Raw genomic sequence first — 27,668 nt, 5'->3', positions numbered from 1 at the left:
TTGATAGGTAAGTGGTTCTTACGCCCACAACGATGATTCACAGACAGTAAATGAGATGCATCCCAAATTCCGTTGAAATCTGTGTAGTGGTCTAGGAGATGATGTGGAACGTACAAACACATGTATGTACGTACATTCAGTTTTATAAGTAGTGTGAATTAAGTTTCGAATCCTCTGTCGTACCCACTATACTATGAAGCTACTGCGGAAAGCATGACCTGCAAGCAGCAAGAGCGCAAAAGCATTGCGTCACACGCTACTAGTACGGGCAGCAACTGTGTCATGACCAGCAGCTGTGTTCCTCCCTGGGCCCCATCAGCAGGTAGAGGTCCAGGTGACAGCGGAGTGGGACGTTGTGACACGATGTCGTGACACGGCGACCAGCAGCTTCATCCTCCTGTGCTGGGTGTGAGTCAGGGGTGAGAAACTCATTTTGAGTCTTTCTTGAGTTTACACTCCTTTTCGTACTGTGCTTCGTTTCACTGACTAACGCTTCTAGAATACGTTCCTTTTGCAGCCCAAGCAATTCCTGGTTTTCCAAGACCAGTATGAGGTTGTAACAAAAAAAAAAAAAAAACTGTCGCATTATCTCTGGACACAGGGTGTATTTCCCAGATGGTTTCCAGACATAGATACTATCCAGTGTCCATTTCCCCAAACTTGTATTTCAACACTTGACGGTTCCAGAAGACGTACCAGGTCATTAAACGCTCCTTCAAGTTGCTATGTTGGCCCTATGTCCATTTTTCTACATTTCAAACAAGTACTTTCACTGAAGATTGTGAATCACTTTAAGTTATATTCAATGTTAGGTATCTTTTTATTTTTCATAAAAGCTCCTCTTGCTTTGGAAGTTTACAATTTACCGTTTCTTTTATCTCAGTTCCTAGCATTTCTTTTGCTTCCCGCATACCGAAACTGGTCCACTACTTTCAGCATCTCTTTTCCTAATCTTATCCCTTCAGTATTACCTGATTTTATTAGATTACACATACTCATTTGCTATTTTTCTCTTCTTCTACTTTTGGCGATGTTTTTCTTACAACAACTTTTCAAGACGCTACCCATTCCATCCATTCTGTTCATATGACTTCCCAAGCCCACTGCAATCTTTCACAGGAGTACAGCGTCGTAATTGTCCGCTCCGGCAGCTGAGTGGTCAGCGCGACGGACTGTGAATCCTGAGGGCCCGGGTTCGATTCCCGGCTGGATCGTAGATTTTCTCCGCACAGGGACTGGGTGTTATCCTAATCATCATCATTTCATCCCCATCGACGCGCAAGTCGCCGAGGTGGCGTCAGATCGAAAGACCTGCACCAGGCGAGCGGTCTAGCCGACGGGAGGCCCTCGTCTCACGCCATTATATTTAGTATCATAACCAAAATTTAAATTTTTATTTCTCGAGATACAAAGAGTAAATGGTATTTACAAAAGTGCAGACTAAACCCACTCACACGGAAGTTGACTGGGGTACGAACGCACGGCCTGCTCAACTTTCCCAACTCTCTAGGTAACTAAGCTCTTCTCCCAGGTGTATTTGCAACGGTATCAAATAATTGATTAATCGATTTCTCGGAAACAGTAAGGTTTCGGGCCTGATACTTAGAAAGCAAACACACTTATTATCGAGTGTTCCGAGAACCGATCTGGTCCCAAGCGAATCACACATCACAACTTCTAGCCTCGATTTTTTTCTTTCTTTTTTCGAGAACGGAAGCTCTTTAACATGAGTTACTTTCGAGCGTTCCCAACTAGGATGGTAAAGTCGGTTGAAATCGATAATCGCATGTTTCTGTGTTCTGTTACTCGTGTCGTTATTCTTCTCGCTTTCTTTCCTGTGCTGTTAGTAGTTGTAGCAGTTGAGAAGACTAAATACGAAGAGTAGGAATTACAAACTCTACATAAGATACGTACTTCATCAGAGTACAGTCTCGCTTGTTCATTATGAGCAGTTCATGGCTTTCGTCGCATCGTTCCTTCACTGTTCAAATTTCCGGTATCATTATTCAACCTGCATTTAACGTAAATGTTTTGTTACTGCTCAGGACCATTTCGACAGAAAAGAAACATTAGAGGAAGGATACAGCAATCATTCATACTGTTTTTGTAACAATAGAAGTTGGTTTGAGTTCTAGTCCCGAGAATTCCTTGTATATAGATATATAATTTTTATTATTTTATTCATAGATGTATTTTTTTCAGCATCTTTAATAAATATTAGAAAATAAAATGCAGTCGTCAGTCGCATATATATTTTTATTTCGCTTTACCCGTCTCGGCAGTTTGTTTTGTCATCTTTAGAAGCCTACCAAATTGGGCGTATCATAAATCATTATACCTTGGCCATTTATTTTGTGTAAAGAATAAGGAGTGTATTTCAAGTGCTCGTTGAGTACTGGTTTATCAGATGTTTTTATCAGATCTTCTTCTCAGAAGCATAGTGCCATGACAGCCGGCCGGTGTGGCCGTGCGGTTCTAAGCGCTACAGTTTGGAACCGAGCGACCGCTACGGTCGCAGGTTCGAATCCTGCCTCGGGCATGGATGTGTGTGATGTCCTTAGCTTAGTTAGGTTTAATTAGTTCTCCGTTCTGGGCGACTGATGACCTCAGAAGTTAAGTCGCATAGTGCTCAGAGCCATTTGAACCATTTTTTAGTGCCATGACACGTACAAAATTATAGTATTGTAAGTGATTATCGTAAACACAGACTGACAGATCGATAATTTACAGTAAATGAATCACGTCTATGAATATGTCAAGCTGTTGGTGCACCAGAAGTATACATATATAAAAAGATATAACAAGGTATGTCGTTCTAATGTATAAAAGGAAAGGGAAAAGTTTCACATTTTATAAGAGATGCTACACAATTAAAATAGTGTCTGTTTTTCAGTGCAAACTGTTCATTCAACAAATCCTTTTAATTTAGGTAGGAATATTTATATATTTAATATTCTCCTGCAAGGTTCACTTTATAGCCCTTGACACCAATAGGCAAAATTTTCGAACCAAGCAAGGATGGAGGAAGAAGAGGCACTTTCTCGATTTTCAGATGTTCTGCAAAAGTTGTATATGAATACCCACAGTCTTTGTTGAGCAAGCTGGTCTTAAATGACCTTGAGGTCTGTTCTGTATAAAAACTAGGATACACTTTATGTTTTATGTGTACCAGATCTGAGAAATTTGGCAGTGGTGGCTTTCTTATTATATACAAAGAGCTACTTGGCGACATTATTTGGTGGTAAAGGACACAGTTTTGTCGTATTTCTTAAACAAATTAACTAGCTGATATGAATTGTCACGTAGAAATACGAATGTAGTGCTTCTCTTAACAGTATTGACATCTTATAGACCAATACTAAGTAAGTTTCTGTAATAAACGTCTTACACTTTGCATAAATAAGTGGCCAAGGTCTAATGACTCGTAATATCCCTAATTTTGTAGGTTTCTCTCGGCAAATCGGTTCTCTGTATATTACATAAACAGAGGCCACGTACGTTGAAGGGACACAGGCTTAATCACGAGCCAGACTGCTCATGTGTTAATAGTGTGGCTCAAAGCAAAACTTCTTCTTCATTGATATTTCGTAAAACAGTCGCGTTATTCTGTATCCATCGTGGATGAAGTTATAGGAGTCTCATTCCTTATCGACGCATCTCTGTGGGTCGCTCTGCGTGTCCTACAGGGGAAATTGGTGAACGTTCCTCCAGAGTCTGACACAATAACAATTTACGTTGTATTGCAGGTGCGCACTGGTTACCTCCTGCACATAAAATTCCTGAGCCCCGAGGCTGAGCGCTTCTTCATGGGTGTCGTGCGTGAGACAGTGGACTACCGCAAGAAGAACAGCGTGAAGAGGAACGACTTCGTCAACCTGCTGCTGCAGCTGCAGGAGAAGGGCCACGTCGACCCCGACCACGACAGTCCGGACAAGGGCAAGAAAGTTTCTCACTCCCCGGACATCGACTTCCGTAAGTACGCACAAGTCACCAACAACAAGTCGCACTGCCTCCAGGAGGGTGCTTTTTTTTTTGTTACGAAAATGGTTGATTGAAATACTCTGCTTTAAATTCTTGAGTTATCAGGGATTATGGCCGTCTACCAGTTGCACATAATTCAGGCTGCAGTTGTAAAAGTCGATTACAAGAGAGGGAACTAGTAGTTGAGGATTCTGAAAGACAGACTACAAGCTCATACTCATTCTTATTGACTCTACACCATAGACTTTACTGTGTAACATAAATCTGAACACGATACCCTAAACTGTTCCAATCAAGAACAACTGCCAAGATGAGAAACATACAGGGCTATTACAAATGATTGAAGCGATTTCATAAATTCACTGTAGCTCCATTCATTGACATATTGTCACGACACACTACAGATACGTAGAGAAACTCATAAAGTTTTGTTCGGCTGAAGCCGCACTTCAGGTTTCTGCCGCCAGAGCGCTCGAGAGCGCAGTGAGACAAAATGGCGACAGCAGCCGAGAAAGCGTATGTCGTGCTTGAAATGCACTCACATCAGTCAGTCATAACAGTGCAGCGACACTTCAGGACGAAGTTCAACAAAGATCCACGAACTGCTAACTCCATTCGGCGATGGTATGCGCAGTTTAAAGCTTCTGGATGCCTCTGTAAGGGGAAATCAACGGGTCGGCCTGCAGTGAGCGAAGAAACGGTTGAACGCGTGCGGGCAAGTTTCACGCGTAGCCCGCGCAAGTTGATGAATAAAGCAAGCAGGGAGCTAAACGTACCACAGCCGACGGTTTGGAAAATCTTACGGAAAAGGCTAAAGCAGAAGCCTTACCCTTTACAATTGCTACAAGCCCTGACACCCGATGACAAAGTCAAACGCTTTGAAATTTCGGCGCCGTTGCAACAGCTCATGGAAGAGGATGTGTTCAGTGCGAAACTTGTTTTCAGTGATGAAGCAACATTTTTTCTTAATGGTGAAGTGAACAGACACAATGTGCGAATCTGGGGGGTAGAGAATCCTCACGCATTCGTGCAGCAAATTCGCAATTTACCAAAAGTTAACGTGTTTTGTGCAATCTCACGGCTTAAAGTTTACGGCCCCTTTTTCTTCTGCGAAAAAAACGTTACCGGAGACGTGTATCTGGACATGCTGGAAAATTGGCTCATGCCACAACTGGAGACCGACAGCGCCGACTTCATCTTTCAACAGGATGGTGCTCCACCGCACTTCCATCATGATGTTCGGAATTTCTTAAACAGGAGATTGGAAAACCGATGGATCGGTCGTGGTGGAGATCATGATCAGCAATTCATGTCATGGCCTCCACGCTCTCCCGACTTAACCCCATGCGATTTCTTTCTGTGGGGTTATGTGAAAGATTCAGTGTTTGAGCCTCCTCTACCAAGAAACGTGCCAGAACTGCGAGCTCGCATCAACGATGCTTTCGAACTCATTGATGGGGACATGCTGCGCCGAGTGTGGGAGGAACTTGATTATCGGCTTGATGTCTGCCGAATCACTAAAGGGGCACATATCGAACGTTTGTGAATGCCTAAAAAAACATTTTGAGTTTTTGTATGTGTGTGCAAAGCATTGTGAAAATATCTCAAATAATAAAGTTATTGTAGAGCTGTGAAATCGCTTCAATCATTTGTAATAACCCTGTAGAAGTATATATCCTCGGTGTAACAACGCGGCTTAAATCACTTAATAAAGACAAGGCCTCCGGTCCAGATTGTATACCACTCAGGTTCCTCTCAGAGTATACTGAGAAAATAGCTCCATATTTAGCACTTATATACAACCACTCGCTTACAGAAAGATACGTACCTAAAGACTGCAAAATTACTCAAGTCACATCAATATCCAAAACGGGAAGTAGGTGTGATCCGGTGAACTCCTGGCCTATATCACTAACATCGATTTACAGTAGGGTTTTAGAACATATACTGTATTCGAACGTTATGAAGTACCTCGAAGAAAACGATTTATTGACATATAGTCAGCACGGATTCAGAAAATATTGTTCTTGTGAAAGACAACTAGCTCTTTATGCTCAAGAAGTAATAAGTGCTATCGACAGGGGATGTCAAATTGATTCCATATTTTTAGATTTCCAGAAGGCTTTCAACACCGTTCCTCACAAGCGTCTTCTAATCAAACTGCCTGCCTACGGAGTACGGCCTCAGTCGAGCGACTGCATTCGTGATTTCCTGTCAGAAAGGTCAAAGTTCGTAGTAATAGACGGAAAGTCATCGAGTAAAACAGAAGTAACATCCGACGTTCCCCAAGGAAGTGTATAGGCCCTCTATTGTTCCTGATCTATACTAACGACACAGAGGACAATCAGAGTAGCCGTCTTAGAATGTTTGCAGATGATGCTATCATTTACCGTCTTGTAAAGTCATCATATGGGCAAAACGACTTGCAAAATGATTTAAATAAGATATCTGTATGGTGCGAAAAGTGGCAGTTGAGCCTGAATAAAGAAAAGTGTGAAGTTATTCACATGAGTACTAAAAGAAATAAGCTAGATTTAGATTACACGGTAAGTCAAACAAATCTAAAGGCTGTAAATTCAGCTAAATACTTAGGTATTACAATTACAAATAACCTAAATTGGAACGATCACATAGATAATATTGTGGGTAGAGCAAGCCAAATACTGCGTTTGATTGGCAGAACACTTAGAAGGTGCAACAGGTCTACCAAAGAGACTGCTTACACTACGCTTGTCCGCCCTATTCTGAAGTACTGCTATGCGGTGTGGGATCCGCATATAGGGGACTGATGACCATAGATGTTAAGTCCCATAGTGCTCAGAGCCATTTGAACCAGCCATTTGATCCGCATCAGGTGGGACTGACGGAAGACATCGAAAAAATAAAAAGAATGGCAGCTCGTTTTGTATTATCGCGAAATAGGGGAGATAGTGTCACAGACATAATACGTGAATTGGAGTGGAAATCATTAAAACAAAGGCGTTTTTCGTTGCGACAGGATCTTCTCATGAAATTTCAATCACCAGTTTTGTCCTCCGATTGCGAAAACATTCTGTTGGCACACACCTACATAGGGAGAAATGATTATCACTATACAATAAGAGAAATCAGTGCTCGCACAGAAAAATTGAAGTGCTCGTTTTTCCCGCGTACCGTTCGAGAGTGGAACGGTAGAGAGACAGCATGAAGGTGGTTCATTGAACCTCTGCCAGGCATTTTATTGTGAATAGCAGAGTATTCACGTAGATGTAGATGTAGAAAAAGGGTCTCAACAGCCGAACTGAAAGAGAGATAGACGGATAAAAACGACAAAAAATATTTTTCGTGTAGTATAATTAAAATTTCCTTTATTTGTATTGTGACATGTGTGTTCATGATTCTGAGTCAACGGGAAGCTCCCGACGGATGTTGATGAAGGAGTTTTCAGATATAAAAATATGTGGCACAAATGGCCATATTTTTTTATTGAAGCTACATAGCGGCTTAAAATTGTTACACCTCGAAGAAACGATGGAACGTAATAAATCTGAACTTGATACGTCTACCCGATTCTGAAAAAAACGATTTCTTAACAGACAGACAGACAGGCAGATGGGCTACAAAGTGACCCTTTAAGAGATCCGTGTTTACAGAGTGAGGCACGGAGTTCTAAAAAAGGAAATCTGTTCATGTAGACTATAAATTGTTTTCAAAAGAATTACCTGAAAGTGTTCGTATGGAACTGAAAAGTGGGTGGTAAAAAGAACACAGAGGAAAGTAATGGAAGGTTTTTAAATTCATTGTTACAGAAAAAATTTGATATTATTTGTGTGGATCGGATAGTCAGTGAAGAGGCACTGATTCGAATCGATGAGGAAAGAGATTTATGGCAGAGCTTCACAAAAAGATCTGTTAGGATGGTGGGATAAATCTAGGGCGTCAGGGAACAGTTATTTTTGTAACTGTGGGAAGAGCAAAGGATAAAAATCAGATCAAGACTGCAATACAGTAAGCAGTTTCAAATGGAGGTAATGTGCAGTATTATTTACAGAAGAACGGAAGAAGTGGTAAAAGCTGACCCTGAGGAGAACCAGTTTGAATTCCAAAAAAATGTAGGCAACACTGACCCTATGACATGTCTCAGAAGAAAGGTAAAATAAAGGCAAACCTACGTTCATAGCAATCGTAGGCTTAGAGAGAGCTTCTGACAATATTTACTGTAATACACTCTTTGAAATTCTGACGGTAGCTGCGGTAAATAAAGGCAATCAATGGTTACTTACAATTTGTACAGAAACAAAACGCAAGTTATAAAAGTCGAGGGTGATGAAAGGGAATTATTGGTTGAGAAGGGAGTGAAACAGGACTGTAGCCTAGCCCAGATGTTATTCAGTCTGTACATTTAGCAAGCACTAAAGCAAATCAATAAAATTTGGAGAGGGAATTATCGTTCAGAGAGAGAAAAAAAATTCTTCTGAGCGCTATGGGACTTAACATCTGTGGTCATCAGTCCCCTAGAACTTAGAACTACTTAAACCTAACTAACCTAAGGAAATCACACACATCCATGCCCGAGGCAGGATTCGAACCTGCGACCGCAGCAGTCGCGCGGTTCCGGACTGATCGCCTGAACCGCTAGACCACCGCGGCCGGCGTTCAGAGAGAAGAAATAAAGTAATTATGTCAGAGACAGAAAAGGACATGGAAGAGCAGCTGAACGGTATGGATGTGTCAGGAAAGGAGGATATAATATCCACATCAACAAAAGCAGAACAAGGATAATGGAATGTAGTTGAAGTAAATCATTCGACACGGAGGGAATTAAGTTAGGAAATGGGACTCTGAAAGTAATAGATGAATTTTGCAGTCTGGGCGGTAATGTAACTGATGATGGCCGAAGTAGAGAGGATATACAATGTGAACTGACAATGGCCACAAAAGCGTTTCTGAAGAACAGATATTTTTTTCTAATCTGATACAGTTTTAAGTGCTAGGAAGTGTTATCTGAAGTTTTTTGTACAGACTGTGCTCTCACATGGGAGAAAAACGAGGGCGATAGACAGATCAGACAAGAATTGAACAGAAGCGTTTGAAATGTGCTGCTAACGAATAATGCTGAATGTTTGATCGGTAGGGCATGTAACTAATGAAGAAGTACTGAGTAGAAATGGGAATAAAAGAAATTTCTGGTACAGTAGGGCTAGAGGGATCAGTTGACATCACTCTTTCTAAGACATTAATGGATTACCAATTTAGTGCTGGAGGGAAGTATGGGGGGCCGGGAGGGGGGGGGGGGGGAGCACGGAAGCGAGGGTGTAAAAATCGTAGAGGGAGAGATGAATACAGTAAGCAGAATCAAGTGGATGTTAGTTGCAGTACCTACTCGGAGACGAAGAGGCTTGCACGCGACAGAGTAACATGGAGAGCTGCATCAGAGCAGGCTTCGAACTGGAGACCACAAGGACAACAACTTTTGCAGTGTTAAAAGAAAATCACAAAGCAGTCTAACGTGTAGAGCCGCATCAAGCCGGTCATTGGGTTGAAGAATACAACTACAATATTTATTACAATGATTCGTCATTTGAATGGGGCCGTCAAGTTCGACGGGCTCTTTGGAAGATTCGTGAGATGTAGCTCATGTCTCGATACACTACTTGTTCTCTCCCCTCCCCTCAACAAACAGGGCATCATTCTACAAAGCCTTCACCCTTCATCTAGTCTAAAAATTTAAACGTAACATTGAACAACGACGCGAACGGCTGGGAGGTAACGTGAGCAAATGAAGAACGTGGTCGCGAATGACTGCTTTAACACATCAGTCGGAAGCTCTTACTTAATAACAATATCAGGTTTTATGTCGACTGTCATACTGAGAAAGGGTTGTCATACACGGGGGAAAGTAGGGCCCGTGCCCCTCCCCTTCCCCCTCCCTCCTTACCCCTCACGCCAAGAAAAAGGTATTTTTCTTTCAAAAATGTTTTAAAAAGTCTGTATTACGTCGGTTTTAACAATGTCGGAAATGGAATTTTTTTTTGGCTACTTATTTGCTAATCGTTTTCGGGAACACTGAAAATGCTTCACACCTGGAGGTCTAGGTCACCCCCTCCCTACAAAATACAGTATGCCCGCCCTTGAAACTTGCACTAAGGAGTGTAAATTTTTGATAATCATACTAGAACGCCAACAATGATCTGTTAATGGTCTCATCCGTTGTTTAGACGTAGAGCATCTGGCCTTAACTGATCGTTCCGTTGGTTCTTACTAGAATATTACAACTATATTTAATAAAAGCATACAGCAGTTGTATAATATTTTACAGTTTTTATATTGTTAAAAACCGTTTTGTGGTTGTTACGCTATCGTCAGGTATAAATATATATATCTATAGCTTAGTAAATGAAGATAATGTAATAGCCGAAAGCCGGTTTGTAAAACAATAAATAATGTAAACTACTACTCCAGTGTTGCGTGCTTTATTACATGGAACAATTTCATATTCTAGATTGAAATGCAAACAAAGAAACTACGTTTTGTTTCACTAATATTTGTTCATTTCCAATTGACTTTCGCCTTTCTAGGGAAAAATCAAGTGTCACGTGACTATCATCCAAGAGGGTAGCGATATTGGTTCGTTGTGCTTTTGGTTTCGGAGATTGGTTTGATGCAGCTCTCCGTGTTATTCTATCCTGTGGAAGCCTCTTCGTCTCCGAGTAACTACTTCACCTTACAGCCTGTTGTACATGCTTACCGTGTTATCCCTCTACAGTTCTTAAACCCCGCTCTCGAAATTAGGTAACCCTTGAAGCCTCAGAATGCGAACTGTCAACCGATCACTCCTTTAAGTCAAGTTGTGCCATTAAAATACTTTATCATAGATACTAAGGTTAAAAAAATATATAAAGGTATTAAAAATCTACATAGAAACTACTGTCAAACATTAGACAGGGAACGTCCAATCAGGTGCCCAGCACTCATATTATCAGCCAATTGTGTTAGAATAGTTTGTGGGTCTTCCTTATAATAATGTGACACAAATGTACAGGGAAAGAAGTGGAGTGAGTATCAATTGCAATGTAAACAGAGGTCACTGTACGAGAGATAAATTTTAATATTAACATTTAAACATTACGTGGGCTGCGATTTCTCGAGAAACACACAAGCTGACACGGATTCATTACTGTCGCTTTTTTTCTCTTCTGCATTATGATGACACAGAGAACTATGTATAGCGTATTATGATGATAGCCGAGGTGCTACAAGAGTATTAAATCACAGCTTACAGGGAAAATTGCAACAAAACAATGCAGAATAAGTAAAGATTACATTAACGTGCGCAGACTGTTCGAATGAAGTATAATAACAATTCTAGACGTTTAAAATAGGGGAAGAGAAGTGCAAGCATAAATTGTGTTATCCGTTACATGCTAATGTCAGTACAAATTGTAATTGCCATAAGGTACCACAGGCCAACGGATAATGTAAGTAGTCTAAATTCTAGTGAAGAAAACTGGATAATCTAATAAGAGCGACAGTACAACACACATAAACGTGTGTGACAATGACCGGTACGGTAAAAAATCACAAGGTATATATAACACGTGCCAGCGGGAGTGGCCCAGCGGTTGTAGGCGATTCAGTCAGGAACCGCGCGACCGCTAAAGTCGCAGCATCGAATCCTGCCTCGGGCATGGATGTGTGTGATGTCCTTAAGTTAGTTAGGTTTAAATAGTTCTAAGTTCTAGGGGACTGATGACCACAGATGTTAAGTCCCATAGTGCTCAGAGCCATTTGAGTCATATATAAGACGTATATTGCTGTACAGGTTCGTGGTATATGTGGTGCCACCGCCAGACACCACACTTGCTAGGTGGTAGCCTTTAAATCGGCCGCGGTCCGTTAGTATACGTCGGACCCCCGTGTCGCCACTATCAGTGATTGCAGACCGAGCGCCGCCACACGGCAGGTCTAGAGAGACTTCCTAGCACTCGCCCCAGTTAGACACCCGACTTTGCTAGCGATGGTTCACTGACAAAATACGCTCTCATTTGCCGAGACGATAGTTAGCCCAGCCTTCAGCTACGTCATTTGCTACGACCTAGCAAGGTGCCATTACCAGATGCTGTAAAACATGTACCGTCAAGAGCGATGTTCACCATTTATGGATTAAAGTTAAGTATTCCACAGCTACGTCCTTTTTTGCTAGTCTCATTTCCTTGACCTGTTGCAGACCTCACGCCAGCCTGCGTGAGCTAAAACGCGTGCCTTTCGGCCTCCTCTCAAAACCGGGTTGGCTCTCTTGCCAATCCGCAACAGTATATGGAAGTGATTCGTTTGTAATTGTGGTCTGGGTATGCATGGTTGGCTGATCGGGATGTGTGCATGTTAAAAGTTGGGATGTGCTTAGCTGTACCTAATAAACTGGAACCAAACCGTAACCTGATGACAATGCCACTAAGAAAGATTTAATAAAAATGGCTATCTGAAATATGTCCGCTAAAGAAGTCGAAGTAAATTTTATAGAATTCGCACCAAGAACAGCTGCAACCATAAGTAATTTAGACGTAGATATCGTCGGTGTCGCGAAGCAGCTTAAATCATTAATAAAGGCAAGGCCTTCGGCCCAGACCGTATGTCAGTTAAGTTCCTTTCAGAGTATGCCGATGCTATAGCTCCAAACTAGGCAATCAGATACAACAGCTCGCTGGTCGAAAGATCCGTACTTGAAGAATGGAAGTTTGCACAGATCTCAGCAATACTCAAGAAAGGAAATAGGAGTAATCCGTCGATTTGCAGGACGGTTTTGTAACATACACTTCCGGTTGAAGATTGTGAATTACTTCGAAGAGAACACCAATAGCCGACACATCTTCAGAAAATATTGTTTTTGTGAAACACAGCCATTTCTTTATTCACACGAACTGAGTATAATCGACAGGGTTGTCAGACTGATTCCTTATATTTTTATTTCCAGAAGGCTTTCGACACCGTTCCTCACAACCGACTAGTAAACAGACTGGGTCTGCACGGAGTGTCGACTCATTTGTGCGGCCGGATACGTGATTTCGTAATTTCTGGTCACAGTCGTAAAAAATGACGGAAAGTCATAGACTAAAACTCAAGTAATATATGGCGTTGCAGAAGGAAGTGTTATAGGCCCTTTGCTGTTCGTGAATCATATAAACTCCTTAAGAGACAATCTGTGCAGATTCCTTCGATTTCTTGCAGCTGTTGCTGTCATTTACTGTAGATAATGAAAAGTGTGAGTTCATTCAGAAACGCTCCCAGTTGGTTTGGATATTACTGATCATCGAATATCAACGTAATAAACGAGCTATACTTTCGGTGTACTGAAGATAAGGGGCTGATGGGCTAATACTCGTGTGGGAGTTGTTTCGCATCGATGTTCCTGCTGCTGAATAATGCATAACACAGTCAACAAGCCTGTATTGTAATAATAATTACTACGGTGTTCTGCTGTAAATTACGTGTTATATTCTTGATTTTGCAGAAATGTGAGGCAGTTAATTTCCTTGCCTAACGTCCGCCCCCATTAGATGAGTGGTCAGTGCGATGGGGTACCACTCCAAGGGGCCCGGGTTCGATTCCTGGCTGGGGCGGGAGATTTTCCCTGCTCAAGGATGGGGTGATGTGTTGTCCTCATCACGTCCCTAAGATTATGCACTGCTTAATCTAAATTTAAACTAAGTTACGCTATGGATAACACTCACATCCACGGGCGAGGGAGGACTCGAACCTCCGACGGCTGGGAGGGGGGGATAGGGGAGGGAGAAGCACGAACCGTGACAAGGCGCCTGACACCTTACGGCTACGCGGCGCGGCCATTAGCATAAAGACATCACAGCATTCACTGCAGTCCAGTTGTAGGTGACCGGCACGGTTGCCTCGAAACGCGTAATCACGGTGCGATGTAGATACTTAATAGAGCACTTCAAAATAAACTCTTTTGTCACGATTGGTAAATTACTAAAGGCCAACCAGCGGCGTCGAAGGCACGATCAATCGACAATACGTATGACGTTCGGCCTTCCGCCATTACACCACATCCTGCTCGCTTAGAGCTCCATTAGCTACTTCTGCCACTTCACACTGTACATTGTCTGCACTTCTCTCACTAACAATTGCTGTATCTCTCTGGCGCTCTTGGCGCTAGACTGTCGATATCTAGCCTATATTGATCTGTGAGAGGGTAAACTACATTTCTCTTTACGTAGGTGGTTGTGGGTTCCTTACGATCCACATGACTACCAAAACGAATCCGCAAGATTTCAAAAGGCCGTGAATTCGACTAAGTGCTTACGGGCTACGATTACGAGTAACTTAAATGGGAACAGTCACGCAGGTGACGTTGTCGAGAAAGTGAGCCAATGACTGCAATTTATTGACAGAATACCTACAAAATGATTGAAGTTTACTAAAGAGACTGCCTACAGAATGCTTGTCCATCTTCACCTGTAGCATGCTGGTCGGTGTGGGATCCGCATCAGATAGGATTGACGGAGGCCATTGAAAAAGTTCCAAGAGAAGCAGCTCGTTTTGCATCACTGCGATATAGGGGACAGAGTGGCATGGGTATGATATTCGAATTGGGGTAGCAGTCATTAAAAGCAAGGCGTTTCTCCATGCGACAGAAACTTCTAATGAAATTTCAATCACCGAAGTTCTTCTCCGAATGTGAAAATATTTTGTAGGCCCTCGCCTACACAGCGTGTTTCCATGACAGGGTGAAAACATTTAACAGGTCATAGAGCATGCTCCACTGAAGAGTTTGAGGTACGGAACCTGGGGTTAGAGAGGGCAGCTAAATGAAATAATAGGAATAAATTCACATTCCTGTGTGTTTTTTATTTATAACAGTTGCAGTAACTGCAAATACCATCATTGACACAATGAACGTAAGATTTGCACTGTGTGTTACAAAATGTGCTGAAACTTACAGCCTTCACCTCAGTGCAAGAATGACATCGGCGAACAAGATTCACTTCAATGCAAGCATGACATCGGCGAACAAGATTCTGTCTCACCCTGGCAATTATCCCTGGTTTCTTTGGAATCACGTTACAGGCAGCTACAGTTCTTCCAACTAATTACATCTCCGTATCTATTGGAGTCTCATACACTTTAGATATCCCCATATTAAATAATCAAGGGCCACTAATTCCATCTCCGTATCTAGTGGAGTTCATACACTTTAGGTATCCCAGTAGGAAATAATCAAGGGCAACTAATTCCATCTCCATATCTATTGGAGTCTCACACACTTCAGATATCACCGTAGGAAATAATCAAGAGCAACTAATTCCATCTCCGTATCTATTGGGGTCTCATACACTTTAGATATCCCCGTAGGAAATAATCAAGGGCCACTAATTCCATCTCCGTATCTATTGGAGACTCACACACTTCAGATATCACCGTAGGAAAGAATCAAGGGCAACTAATTCCATCTAAGTATCTATTGGAGTCTCATACACTTTAGATATCCCCATAGGAAATAATCAAGGGCCACTAATTCCATCTCCGTATCTAGTGGAGTTCATACACTTTAGGTATCCCAGTAGGAAATAATCAAGGGCAACTAATTCCATCTCCATATCTATTGGAGTCTCATGCACTTTAGATATCCCCATATGAAAGAATCAAGGGCAACTAGTTCCATCTCCATATCTATTGGAGTCTCATACACTTTAGATATCTCCACAGGAAATAATCAAGGGCCACTAATTCCATCTCCGTATCTATTGGAGTCTCATACACTTTAGATATACCCATAGGAAATAATCAAGGGCCACTAATTCCATCTCCGTATCTAGTGGAGTTCACATACTTTAGGTATCCCAGTAGGAAATAATCAAGGGCCACTAATTCCATCTCCATATCTATTGGAGACTCACACACTTCAGATATCCCCATCGGAAATAATCAAGGGCCACTAATTCCATCTCCGTATCTATTGGAGTCTCGTACACTTTAGATATACCCATAGGAAATAATCAAGGGCCACTAATTCCATCTCTGCATCTATTGGAGTCTCATAAACTTTAGATATCCCTGTAGGATATAATCAAGGGGACTCAGCCCAGGTGGCCTGGCAGGCCATGGAATAGGAACTCCCCGTCCAGTCCAGGGACCTGGAGATACAGCATTAGGACGGTCGCGCACAACCACACCAAAGTGAGGCGGTTTACCGTCATGCTGTATCCGCATGGCCCCATGAGCTGGCAACAACGCAGGAAGAACCCTTTGCACTAAACTCGTGACTTCCTGTTAATCAGGCTCGTCTTCCTTATTTCTTTCCATGAAATAAAGAATGTCCATGTAAATAAACAACACAGTGCGTGTAAACTCTTATGCATGTTAGTCATAAATAAGCTGGAAAACAGTAATGCCACACAGAGTGGTAGAAAAGTTTACTTCCGTATCTCATTAAGCTGGCTTCTCCGACTCCAGGTTTCCCACCTCAGATTCTTCAGTCGAGCATTCTCTACCTGCTGTTACATTTTCGGACGCTCTTACGGAAACACCCCGTGTAGAGAGAAATCGTCATCGTAATAAAATGAGAGCAATGGAGCTCTCACGGGAAGATTTGTGTCTGTTTCTCCTGCGCGCTGTTCGGGAGTGAAACGGTAGAGAACCAGGCTGAAGGAGGTGCGATGAATCCTTTGCTAGACAACTGCTGTCGTGTCCTGACATAGGTGGAAGAGGGAGAAAAGGCGTTACTGGTCAGTCTGCGCTCCCCAGCGGTACAGAGCAGAAGGCAGAAGGACAATTCACACTGAAGACATTTTATTGTTTTCTTCTATCTGAGCCAACACTGATACAGCCATTTACTAGAAATACAGGTCGTGAGACTTGTAGGGAACTCTTAGTGGAGGCTCTTGGACAAACAGGGTTTTGAAATAGTTGTTTATTGCAGACAGCACTAACTAATACACTGGAGCCTAGATCTAGGGTTAGATAAAGCATGAATAACACTGTTACAACAGAAGCCAATGCAGAAGTTCCAGGAGTGGATGCTAACCACACTAGGAAACACTACAAAAATTTTAGGGCAACAACGTAGTTGCAAAACAGAAGCCGCGCGGGATTACCCGAGCGGTCTGGGGCTTCAGTCATGGATTGTGCGGCTGGTCCAGGTGGAGGTTCGAGCCCTCCCTCGGCATGGGTGTGTGTGTTTGTCCTTAGGACAATTTAGGTTAAGTACTGTGTAAGCTTAGGGACTGATGACCTTAGCAATTAAGTCCCATACGATTTCACACACATTTGAACATTTGCAAAACAAAACATACTGAATGTGACACTGTTCACTGAGGCACTCAAAGTGAGAGAGAAGACTTAATCGGAACTGGACTGAGGCTGGAGTCGACGGACGCGGATTCGGCTCCCAGATCGTCTCACTGAGAACTCCGCTAAAATGCGGATTCTAGGGGTTTTAAGGAGTCGCGTGGGGCACTGATTTTCCCACTTATGCCGCCCAGCCAATCCCGCAGGTCTCTTGCAGGCGCCTGCCAATCACGGTTTAGTTAGGTACCCTCTACTGCTCCTAAGGCGGGGATGTTAGTGCAGTTGCACTAACTTAACTCCGTATTTGGTATCAGCATTGTTCAGCTGAAAGCTAAACGTAACTGCTCTGCCAAATAAGGCTTGCAACATTATTGTTATACGTCATTTACCCCCGTCCCCCGGGCTTACCGGAGTAGGGGCTGCTAGGTCAACAGTTTTTGGCGTTTTCGCTCTCTTTCTAACCCTTGTGAGTCTACTGACGTTACTGTTCTCAGGGCTGGTATCAAGCTGGCTTTATCGCTAATACGTGCCTGTTGGTTACAAAGTTCTACGGTAGCAACCTACCACAGCGTCTAGACGTCACATGTTAATTCCTTGAAGAGTAAGTAGCGCCCTGGGAACGCGTCTGGCGCCGTCTGCATTTCCGCAAGGCTCTCCCCTTACTGTTCGCTTCTTGTAACAATATCTTTCCTAGTTTCGTCTGCCATCAGGATCGCCTCTGCTTCCGCGCCTTGGAGCGCCTGTCCTCCTTTCTCACGGCTTCAAGATAACACTACAGCAGCAAGGAATAATCAACATATTACACTGCGGATTGCACTGTAGTCATATAGCAGTAGACGTACATTAAGGATTTTGAGCCAATATCTATAGAGAGGTGGCGAGAAAATGCAAGATGACTTAGCTAAGCTGTCCACATCGAATATTTACAGAACTGTTAAATTAACGTAATTCTATTTTCGCTGAGATGAATTGTAAGGGAATCCTCACAGAAGGAAGTAGAGTATCCCGACATAGCTGTGTGTTGCTATCAAATACGATAATACAGATTTGAACACGCAGGCGAGTCTTAAGTTCTAAATATCGGAATTTCTCCGAAATGACACATCAAATTTGGGACACACAAACTACATTTATTTTGTCTCTTTGCGGTTTACAAGACACACAGCAGAGTTTAATACAGTTCTGATTGAAAAAGCGAAATCGATAGCGGTAACTTGTAAATATTATAACTTCATGCAACGATATACTAGACGTAGTTTGATAAACAGTTTCTTATAATCAGAGTGAGAACAGAATTATGGTATCATAAAAGGTTCCGCATGTACGAGCTTCATTTCGTAAGTTCTGCACACTGTAAGTCAGAATTGCAGAAAATTTATTTTCAAAATATCTCTATAGGCCTTCAATATAATCTCCATTCTTGCATCTGACAGCTTCACAACGCTATGGCAACTTCTGCGTTCCGAATAGGGAACCTTCATTGGTGTGCTGTCTGATTACTCCGCATCACAACAGTTGTATCAAAACGTTTCCCACGGAGTTTTTTCTCGGGAAACAAATCAACGACTGACGGCCCCATATCAGACTGTGTAGTGGAAGGCGTAGTATTCCCCACCCGCATTTGTCGAATATTTCACTCGTAAGGCAATATGCTGTCTTTCCCTATCGTGCAAAATCAGCAGCAATTTTCCTCGTCTTTAGCTTTTCAGTTTTGATTCTTAAAGCTGAGGTGACAGGCGTTCTGGCCTTACATGCAATTTCCTCACATGTTTTTCGTCGACCTTCTGTCAAAATAACATTAACAACAACCTCAGAGGCGTAGCCTGTTGCAGTTGATAGCCTTCCACTTGTCCGGTTGTCCTCAGTGTTCACCCGACCTTTACGGAAATAGACCATATGATATGAAGATACATGTGGAACATAATGCATAGGGAAAAACACACGGTATCTGCAGTATGCTGTACATTCTGCTGTAGATTATGTTAACCAAGAATACTTTCTGAACCACGCAAACTGAAATTTTCTGGAGAACTTCTTACTTGGCTCACTACTTGAGGGGAAATCGTGATTTTCGTATCGATTTCATATAAGTTCAAAAATCACCAAATAACTTGAGCTTGTATCAGTTTTTTTCAGTAGTTTTTTTCGTAGTCATCTATAATTATATTTTGAGGACACAAAAAACTCTTCTCATTGTCTTCATTATCATAGACTATGACTACCACATATTTCGTCTTGAAACAAATGAAGCAGAGAGGATAGCTTTTATTTTTCCACTTCTTGTTTTTGGAATTTGTAACAATGAAAATATGAGAATATCGTTACTCATGTAAAAAATAAATGTAAAGTCAAAATAAACCGTATAATGATTCGGGGTACTAACGCAGACGCAGACACTATTCCCACACATTTCTCTCAAACCGCTATAAATTACCTCTGGGTCCCTTCCACGCAAGGATTCGGTTTTGATGAAGGAAATCTAGTCATTAGGTGCAATCCGATCTAACTTTAGCTTCAATTTTAAAACTGAACTACTCATGACAGCCACGCAAATTAGAAAACAGGTCACACGTAAGCTGTCACTCACAACTGATGTGAATTTCAATTTCATCATGCCACAGAAACGGTCGAGCATGTGCAGCGTGCAGGCGTTCTGAAATGATGCACGCATTTCCGGTGAAGTGCCATGCTGAATTACAATATTTTATATATACAGCGATTCAGCAAGACTTAGCTGTAGATGGGCGAATGGCTGAACTGCTTATTTATTTTGTGAAAGCAAATAACTGAGTGTAGTGTAAAGCTCTACCAGACTAACGTCGGTCTACCTTGTTTCAGCGTTCACAGACGACCTGTTCGCAGCGCAGTGTTTCGTTTTCTTCGTGGCTGGTTTCGAGACATCTTCCACGACGATGAGTTTCTGCATCCACGAGTTGGCAGTCAACCCGGACATCCAGGATCGCCTCAGGGCTGAAGTAGACAGCGTGCTGAGCAAACACGGCGGCAAGGTGACGTACGATGCCGTACAGGAGATGACCTATCTGGACATGGTGGTCGCAGGTGAGGCTGCCCCTTTTCTTATAAGGAATTCTCCAACCACCTAGTTTAAATACACCTTTAGAAAGTGAGAAAGTTAAACCTATAAACACGAGCCATGTGAACACAATGATAAAAAGCACCTGGTTTGTAAGCCAACTGCCAGTGTTGAGATAGTGAACTCCGACAAAAGATGATGAACACGACACTTGTCAAAACAGCGCAGAATCTCAACAATTCCACCCTGCTGGAAAACCGAGATTTTCATTCACACCAGTTAACACAATATTTGCAGTGAAAGTAATAGGCGACGGTTAAGGAAATTATTTAAAGCACTGTGCTGTTGACAGATGTGAGATCAGTTTTCTTTTTTTGTTATTATTATTATTGTTACTAAGCCCCTCCACAAGTTAGCTGCTGTCCTCTATATTTTCCTATCTTTAACTACTACACGCAACGTTCTCTACAAGTTGTTATGTGTATTCTAGTCCCAGAGTCAAGGAAATTTTTCATGTACGCTGAAGTAGAAGTCTCACTGACCTTCTGGTAAGGGCCATCCGTAGACTTCTTTCCACACCTATTCTCTAGCAGTTCTCTGTTTCATACTTCATTTTCCCATATAATTTTTAAAGTTCTTCGATATCACCACATTTCAACTGTTACCAGATTCTGCTTGTCTAGATTTGTGACTGTCCATGGTTTACTTCCGTAGAATAATGTATGCGAATCGAACGTTAACGGAAACATCTTCCTCATGCCCTTATCAATAACTGACCATATTTAAGCTCCTTTATTCAGAAAATAATCAACTTCTAATGCGTTCTCTGCCTCAGTCATCCTGAGGAATCTTGCCAGCTAGATGCCAAAATTCTCGGACTTTTTCCGCTAATGTATCGTTCGCAGCTCTTTAATTTTAAATAAGTCACAATTGTCCTTTCCACTACTGCTCATCACCTTCTTCATCGCCCTGTTTATGCTTCACTTGTACTTCCATGTCTTCATTACAGTCTCCCAAAAGTGCTATATAGTCTGCAAGCATCATTACTGATTTGTTTTGCCCAAGTTGTACTTTCAGACCTCTTCCTTCATTTATTCATCATTCTACAAGCTGAACAACTGTGATATCTAACTCCACCCAAGCCTTTTATAGACTTTGAGTGTACGATGCGCCTGAGCATATTTTACGTAGAAAAGATTGTGAATTTAACTCACTGACATATTGTCGTAATATTTGACAGTTTTAGTAATGTACACGATATTCGTTTCGAAAAAACTACAATCAGGACATATATTTACATGCCAGACAGTTCAAGGGCCCAACATTGTAATATTTTCCACCGTTGATTCGATGATATTGCATCATAAATACCACCTAATATACTAATGTTTTAAGGCCGAAATCGTAGAATTGTACCAGTAAATCAAGAAACTGACTGCTGCAGGAGATGGTGAAGTTATTTATAAATTTATCGCCGAGACTAGGACTCCCTTGATAGGATTCCAAGAGGAGCTTTAAATTTCAGTGTATAAGTCTGTTACAGGTTGTCTGTTGACGTGAGATAGAGAATAGAATTCCACCAACACTCACAACTAAAGTGCAAGAATTTATCATTAGACATTCTTCTAGAAAATGTGTGTCACTGTGTTTTGACTCAATGTGTACTACTGTTGACACTAACTTCGACATAAATCAGCCTTCAGTTCTACTAAATTATACTCAGTTGATGGTGCTTCATTGGAAATTACTGAAATGTTTGATTTGCGGTGTTAGATAACCTCAGCAGATCAGTAATGTAAGAGGAACAACAGTGGTCTTTTCTAATGGTAATTAATTTTCTGGTTATAAAATAATTCTCATAATAAATAATGTTGATAAATCAGCAACAGTCATAACTGATTGTTAAGATGCTATTCACAAATTTCACCATTTAATATATAATTTGACTCGTTCTACATCCCTGGAGGGTTACCTTGTTAATAGAATGTGAATAAATGAACGAATTAAAGAATTATGTATATTACTGTCACATTAGACCATCACTTTCTAACATTCCACGTGGTATCTGTTTGTTCTAAGTCATGTCTCCCTGCTACTTTTGCGCAACGACGCTCTGAGCGTGTTTTTTAGGGAATTGACTAGTTTGAACCTGGGACCTGTTGCTGGTAAGGAGACGCCAGACCACACGTGACATGTAGAGTTCAGAAGAGTTCAGTGAGACTACGGATGATATAACCAAATACTTAATGATTTCAGCGTCAGCTCCACTGCACTCCCTGTAAATGAATCTTAATACTAAATAAATTAAGTGGAAGGGGTTCAAGGCTTTCCTATTTTTAGCTATCTGGTAAATCAACGGCGAAAAAGCAGTTAAGTTTACCATTGGAATTTTTATTCTACTCACGAAACATTGTTTATAAATTGTGCTATTGCCGGCCGGTCTGGCCGTGCGGTTCTAAGCGCTTCAGTCTGGAACCGCGTGACCGCTACGGTCGCCGGTTCGAATCCTGCCTCGGGCATGGATGTGTGTGATGTCCTTAGGTTGGTTAAGTTTAAGTAGTTCTAAGTTCTAGGGGACTGATGACCACAGATGTTAAGTCACATAATGCTCAGAGCCTTTTTTTTGCGCTATTGATGAAAGGAAATATTTTAATACAGGATGATAAAAAACAACTGCATTCAACAAAAATGTGAACGAATATTCCCTGAATGGGTTTTCAAGTTCTACTATGGATTGAAGGATGACCTATGCCGTATCACATCTATAATCTAGGTTTAAATTAAGTTTCATAAAAGAGAAAACTATCAAAATGGTCTACAGTGACCCTCAATTATCTTTAATTACTTATTTAACTTTTCGTAAATTATAGTGGCTGATGTCGCTTCTCAATAATTATATAAAAGAAAAATCATCGCGTTTCAGATTTTAACTTCTGGTAGCAAATGTGAACACCACGAAGTTTAATTGACGATCGACCCTAGTATTATGCAAAAAGTGGATGTAACAGGTGAGACTTCTGCAGTTCTGAGTGAAGCCTTACGTGCTCTTATGCGGCATCGCGTGCATTCATTACCTTGTCGGTTTAGGCAGCGTTAGAGGGCGGTGGGCGGCGCAGCTCCATACACCTCGCTGTCTCGGAAGCAACTCTCTCTAACTTTTCCTTACTACAATTTACTGAAGTTGGTTTAAGAAAAAGGTATCTGGCTGTGTTTTCAACTGACCGATCAGGGTCTCAATGTTAACCTTAAGCTCTGCCTACAAAAATTCTGTCTATCCAGTGAGAAACGTTATACTTTTCGTGGTGGGGCAATGTTTTTAATGTTTGCTATGTAACAGAGATGCGTATAGTCTCACGCTAAAACTTGCAGCTGGTGTGGTCCTTTTAATGTTATTGTAAGATCTATACTGTTCTTCTGGAGGCCTCTATCTTTTAACATGGGTTGGGGGGTGGTCTTGGTGATCGGTGGGCGATGTGGGTGTCCATCCCTTATCGTAGGGCCTTCTAGCTTACACGGCTCTGCTCTCCGCTTTTGTTCTCGTTTCTCCCCTCGGAACTGTGTCTGTTTCACAGTGGGAAGGTATGACATGCATTTAGGCGTTCTTGTGTTAGTCTGTGGTATTCCATTTGCTCACTCGTTGATCGTATTACTTTGGTTGATTTAATGTCAGGATTTATTTGGAGCTATGTGACATACTGCCGGATTTGCTATAAAGTCAGGGTTTTCATGGAAGATGTTGGATTTGCCTGACACCTTACAACTTGAACAAGTAAACAAATTCACACAGAGCAAAGTGGCAGGCTTCCCTCTAAAGCTTGCTCTGAAAAAGCCAAAACATGGCTCAAAATGGTTCAAATGGCTCTGAGCACTATGGGACTCAACTGCTGTGGTCATAAGTCCCCTAGAACTTAGAACTACTTAAACCTAACTAACCTAAGGACAGCACAAAACACCCAGCCATCACGAGGCAGAGAAAATCCCTGACCCCGCCGGGAATCGAACCCGGGAACCCGGGCGTGGGAAGAGAGAACGCTACCGCACGACCACGAGATGCGGGCACACGTAAAATAAAATGGTTAATTTTGAAGTTACTATTTTTAATGGTAACGACTGAGGCTGCTATTGGAAAACGGAGAATATGAAATAAATGAAAAGCTTAATTAATAAAATCCATCTGCTGTCTTTTATAGCGACAGTAATTTGTCATGTTATTGGAACCATATGGCGCCATCTTCGAAAACTGTGTGTGCTGAAATTGTGGGAGTTCCTTCATGGTGCTATCACATGCAAAAGAAATCAGCCAAATTTGCAACTAGGCTTTTCCGAGGTGCTGCCTTTGCAATAACGTAAGCCCCGATGATAAGGCTGTGATTTAGAAAGGTACGTTGACGGACTAAAAGCGCTATAAGAGTCCGTGGACGGATTTTATTGTCAGTTTTTACACCAGTTTTTGTGTATGGGTGGTATTAAAGATTTACAAGTGCTGACTGGTTTCTCTCTTTCATTTGCAGAGACACTTCGGAAGTATCCCCCTGTAGCTAACTTGGGCAGAGTCTGCACCGAGCCCTACACTCTACCAGGCACCAGTGTCAGGATAGAGAAAGGCGTGAAGGTGTTAATACCGGTCTACGCGATCCACCACGATCCCAAGTACTATCCGGACCCGGAAAAGTTTGACCCTGAGCGCTTTACCGAAGAGGGCAAGGCGTCACGACACCATTTTGTTTACCTGCCTTTCGGAGAGGGACCGCGCATCTGCATAGGTAAGTGACCCCACAATGCTTAGGTAGTAAAATTTTTTAAAAAAATATACAGATGTGGTGACTCTCCAGCCGCGCGGGATTAGCCGAGCAGTCTACGGCGCTGTAGTTATGGACTGTGCGGCTGGTCCCGGCGGAGGTTCGAGTCCTCCCTTGGGCTTGGGCGTGTGTGTTTCTCCTTAAGATAATTTAGGTAAAGTAGTGTGTAAGCTTAGGGACTGATGACGTTAGCAGTTAAGTCCCATAAAATTTAACGCACAGTTGAACATTTTACACAGCGTGAGGCTCTTGCATGGGACCTGTGGTAGTAACAGAAGACACGCTGACATCTGTGAACCACCTGCATCCCTTCATATTTGATGTCTTCCCCGACGGCGATGTCGTCTTTCAGTAGTATAATTTTCATTGTCTAGGAGCCAGAACCGCGCTACCGTTGTTTGAGGAGCATTATAGAGAATGCACGTTGATGTCTCGGCAACCATATTCGCCTGATGTAAACCCTGTGAAACCCATCTTGGTCGCAATCGGGTGCCACCACCACGTATGCAAATCAGTGACACTTTATTTACGCGAATTACATGACTTGTGCATAATCTAATGACACGTATCTCCACAAAACTATCAACAGACTACCGGATCCCTAATATGCTGAATCAGTGATATATTTCGTTCCACGTACGGTCAAAGAAGCTATAAAGCAGGTGGTCATAATGTTTTGGTTCATTAGTGTATCTGCCCCGTATCATCTGAAATGGATAAAAACAGCTCACGCAAGTGCGTACAAAAAGCTGTTTATACAGCACTGCAACTGTCGATGGAATGAGTAGAAACATTATTATAGTCACAAAAGAAATAACCCTCTGTGTCGCATGTCATAGTTCGGAAAGTATACACAGTTTTCTTGTCGTAGGGAAGTTTGCGTTTTCATCCACACAAAAGACATGTCTTGCATTAATACTGTAATACGTTTCTGAGAAAAGAATTACACAGACACCACGTACGGCATTCACCAGGACGTGTCTTCTCTGTGCAGGGATGCGTTTCGGCCTGGTGCAGGCCAAGCTAGGCATCGCTTCCCTGGTCTCCAAGTTCGTCTTCAGTGCCACCAGCAAGACGCCTGCCAAGCTGAAGATGGATCCCAAGTCAGCTGTGACATCATCCATTGGAGGCATCAACGTGCGTATCTCCACCAGGACCTGACAAGATGGAGAGCAGCGCATTCTAAGGAAGTAGTGAACACTTGGGGACTTGGAGTGTATGATCTGACTCAGCCTTCATCTATACTTTCCATAACAATCATACACAAATTTTTGTTTAGTAACATATGTGAGTCGTGAACCACGACATCGTTTGTAACTAACTTGTGAAATGGAAGATTTAATAATAAAGTCTGTCCATTGCTTTTTCATTGTTGCAGTTTACTCGCTGTGTACGTTTAAGAAACCAGCATCAACCTCATTGCTTTGCCTGGCCGTAGTAAGATGGAGAATATATTTCACTACGGCGTTATGTACAACGTAAAGCAGCAAAATTCCGTCTCGTTGACATTACAGTCAACGTCCCTCGACGTAAAATTGCCATAGTTGAAGTTGTGCTTTGAAATATGCGTTGGTGAACAAAAGACACAACTGTGACAGCTGCAAGTAGACTTAAATATTTAGTTTCAGATTCTAATTAGTGCCTTTCTGTTGATTCGCAAATTTAGCTGACCTCCTAACAAATGTATCAATCTGAACTTCAATCTCTAAGTTAGTTAGCCCCAAACGAAAACAATAACTGTAAACGTGCTGTTTAACCAAGAAGCTCAAACATGCAGTACAGCAATGGTGGACTTGAGACAGGCGATTATACACACATCTGAAAGTGTGGACCAATAAATGCCCCATCACGCCGGTGGTGCTACTTCGGCTCGCCGCAATTATTCACTGACGCCTGTGGTGAACACCGCTGTCACGTGATTGGCTCTGCTGTAGACAAGCTGATGGAGTATTGTTGCTGCCACAGTTCCAGGCCTAGGATGCATGCTGACCTCCATGTGCAACGTAAGCAGCTGATGTGCGCAACATGTACACAGCTCCACATATTTTCCAATCCAGTCTCCTACGCACGTAACCGTTGACTCCACTAATTTCTACTGATTCCTGCATCTTGCTGTCATTTCCAACCAAACACTGCATTCCCGCCAGTAGCGAGAATTACGAGGGCAGTTCAATAAGTAATGCAACACATTTTTTTTTCTGAAACATGGGTTGTTTTATTCAGCATTGAAATACACCAGGTTATTCCCCAATCTTTTAGCTACACAACACTATTTTTCAACGTAATCTCCATTCAATGCTACGGCCTTACGCCACCTTGAAATGAGGGCCTGTATGCCTGCACGGTACCATCCCACTGGTCGATGTCGGAGCCAACGTCGTACTGCATCAATAACGTCTTCATCATCCGCGTAGTGCCTCCCACGGATTGCGTCCTTCATTGGGCCAAACATTTGAAAATCCGACGGTGCGAGATCGGGGCTGTAGGGTGCATGAGGAAGAACAGTCCACTGAAGTTTTGTGAGCTCCTTTCGGGTGCGAAGACTTGTGTGAGGTCTTGCGTTGTCATGAAGA

General features: G+C 42.2%; 1 protein-coding gene across 1 annotated transcript in view; it reads left to right on the top strand.

Annotated features, from left to right (window-relative positions):
• The window catches only part of LOC126095055 (probable cytochrome P450 6a13), a 56,671-nt gene extending 30,207 nt beyond the window's left edge, over positions 1 to 26,464 (top strand). The window contains exons 4-7 of the mRNA XM_049909739.1: positions 3,747 to 3,972; positions 20,101 to 20,322; positions 24,808 to 25,059; positions 26,090 to 26,464. Coding sequence (XP_049765696.1) covers positions 3,747 to 3,972; positions 20,101 to 20,322; positions 24,808 to 25,059; positions 26,090 to 26,256 — 867 coding nt within the window. The 3' untranslated portion in view covers positions 26,257 to 26,464. The remainder of the gene's footprint in view (positions 1 to 3,746; positions 3,973 to 20,100; positions 20,323 to 24,807; positions 25,060 to 26,089) is intronic.
• Positions 26,465 to 27,668: the final 1,204 nt, after the last annotated feature.

Source organism: Schistocerca cancellata, chromosome 8 (assembly GCF_023864275.1).
Source record: "Schistocerca cancellata isolate TAMUIC-IGC-003103 chromosome 8, iqSchCanc2.1, whole genome shotgun sequence".
In the NCBI taxonomy this organism is placed as follows: domain Eukaryota; kingdom Metazoa; phylum Arthropoda; class Insecta; order Orthoptera; family Acrididae; genus Schistocerca; species Schistocerca cancellata.
Note: the sequence above shows the minus strand (reverse complement) of the source record. Positions and strands in the feature narration are given on the sequence as shown.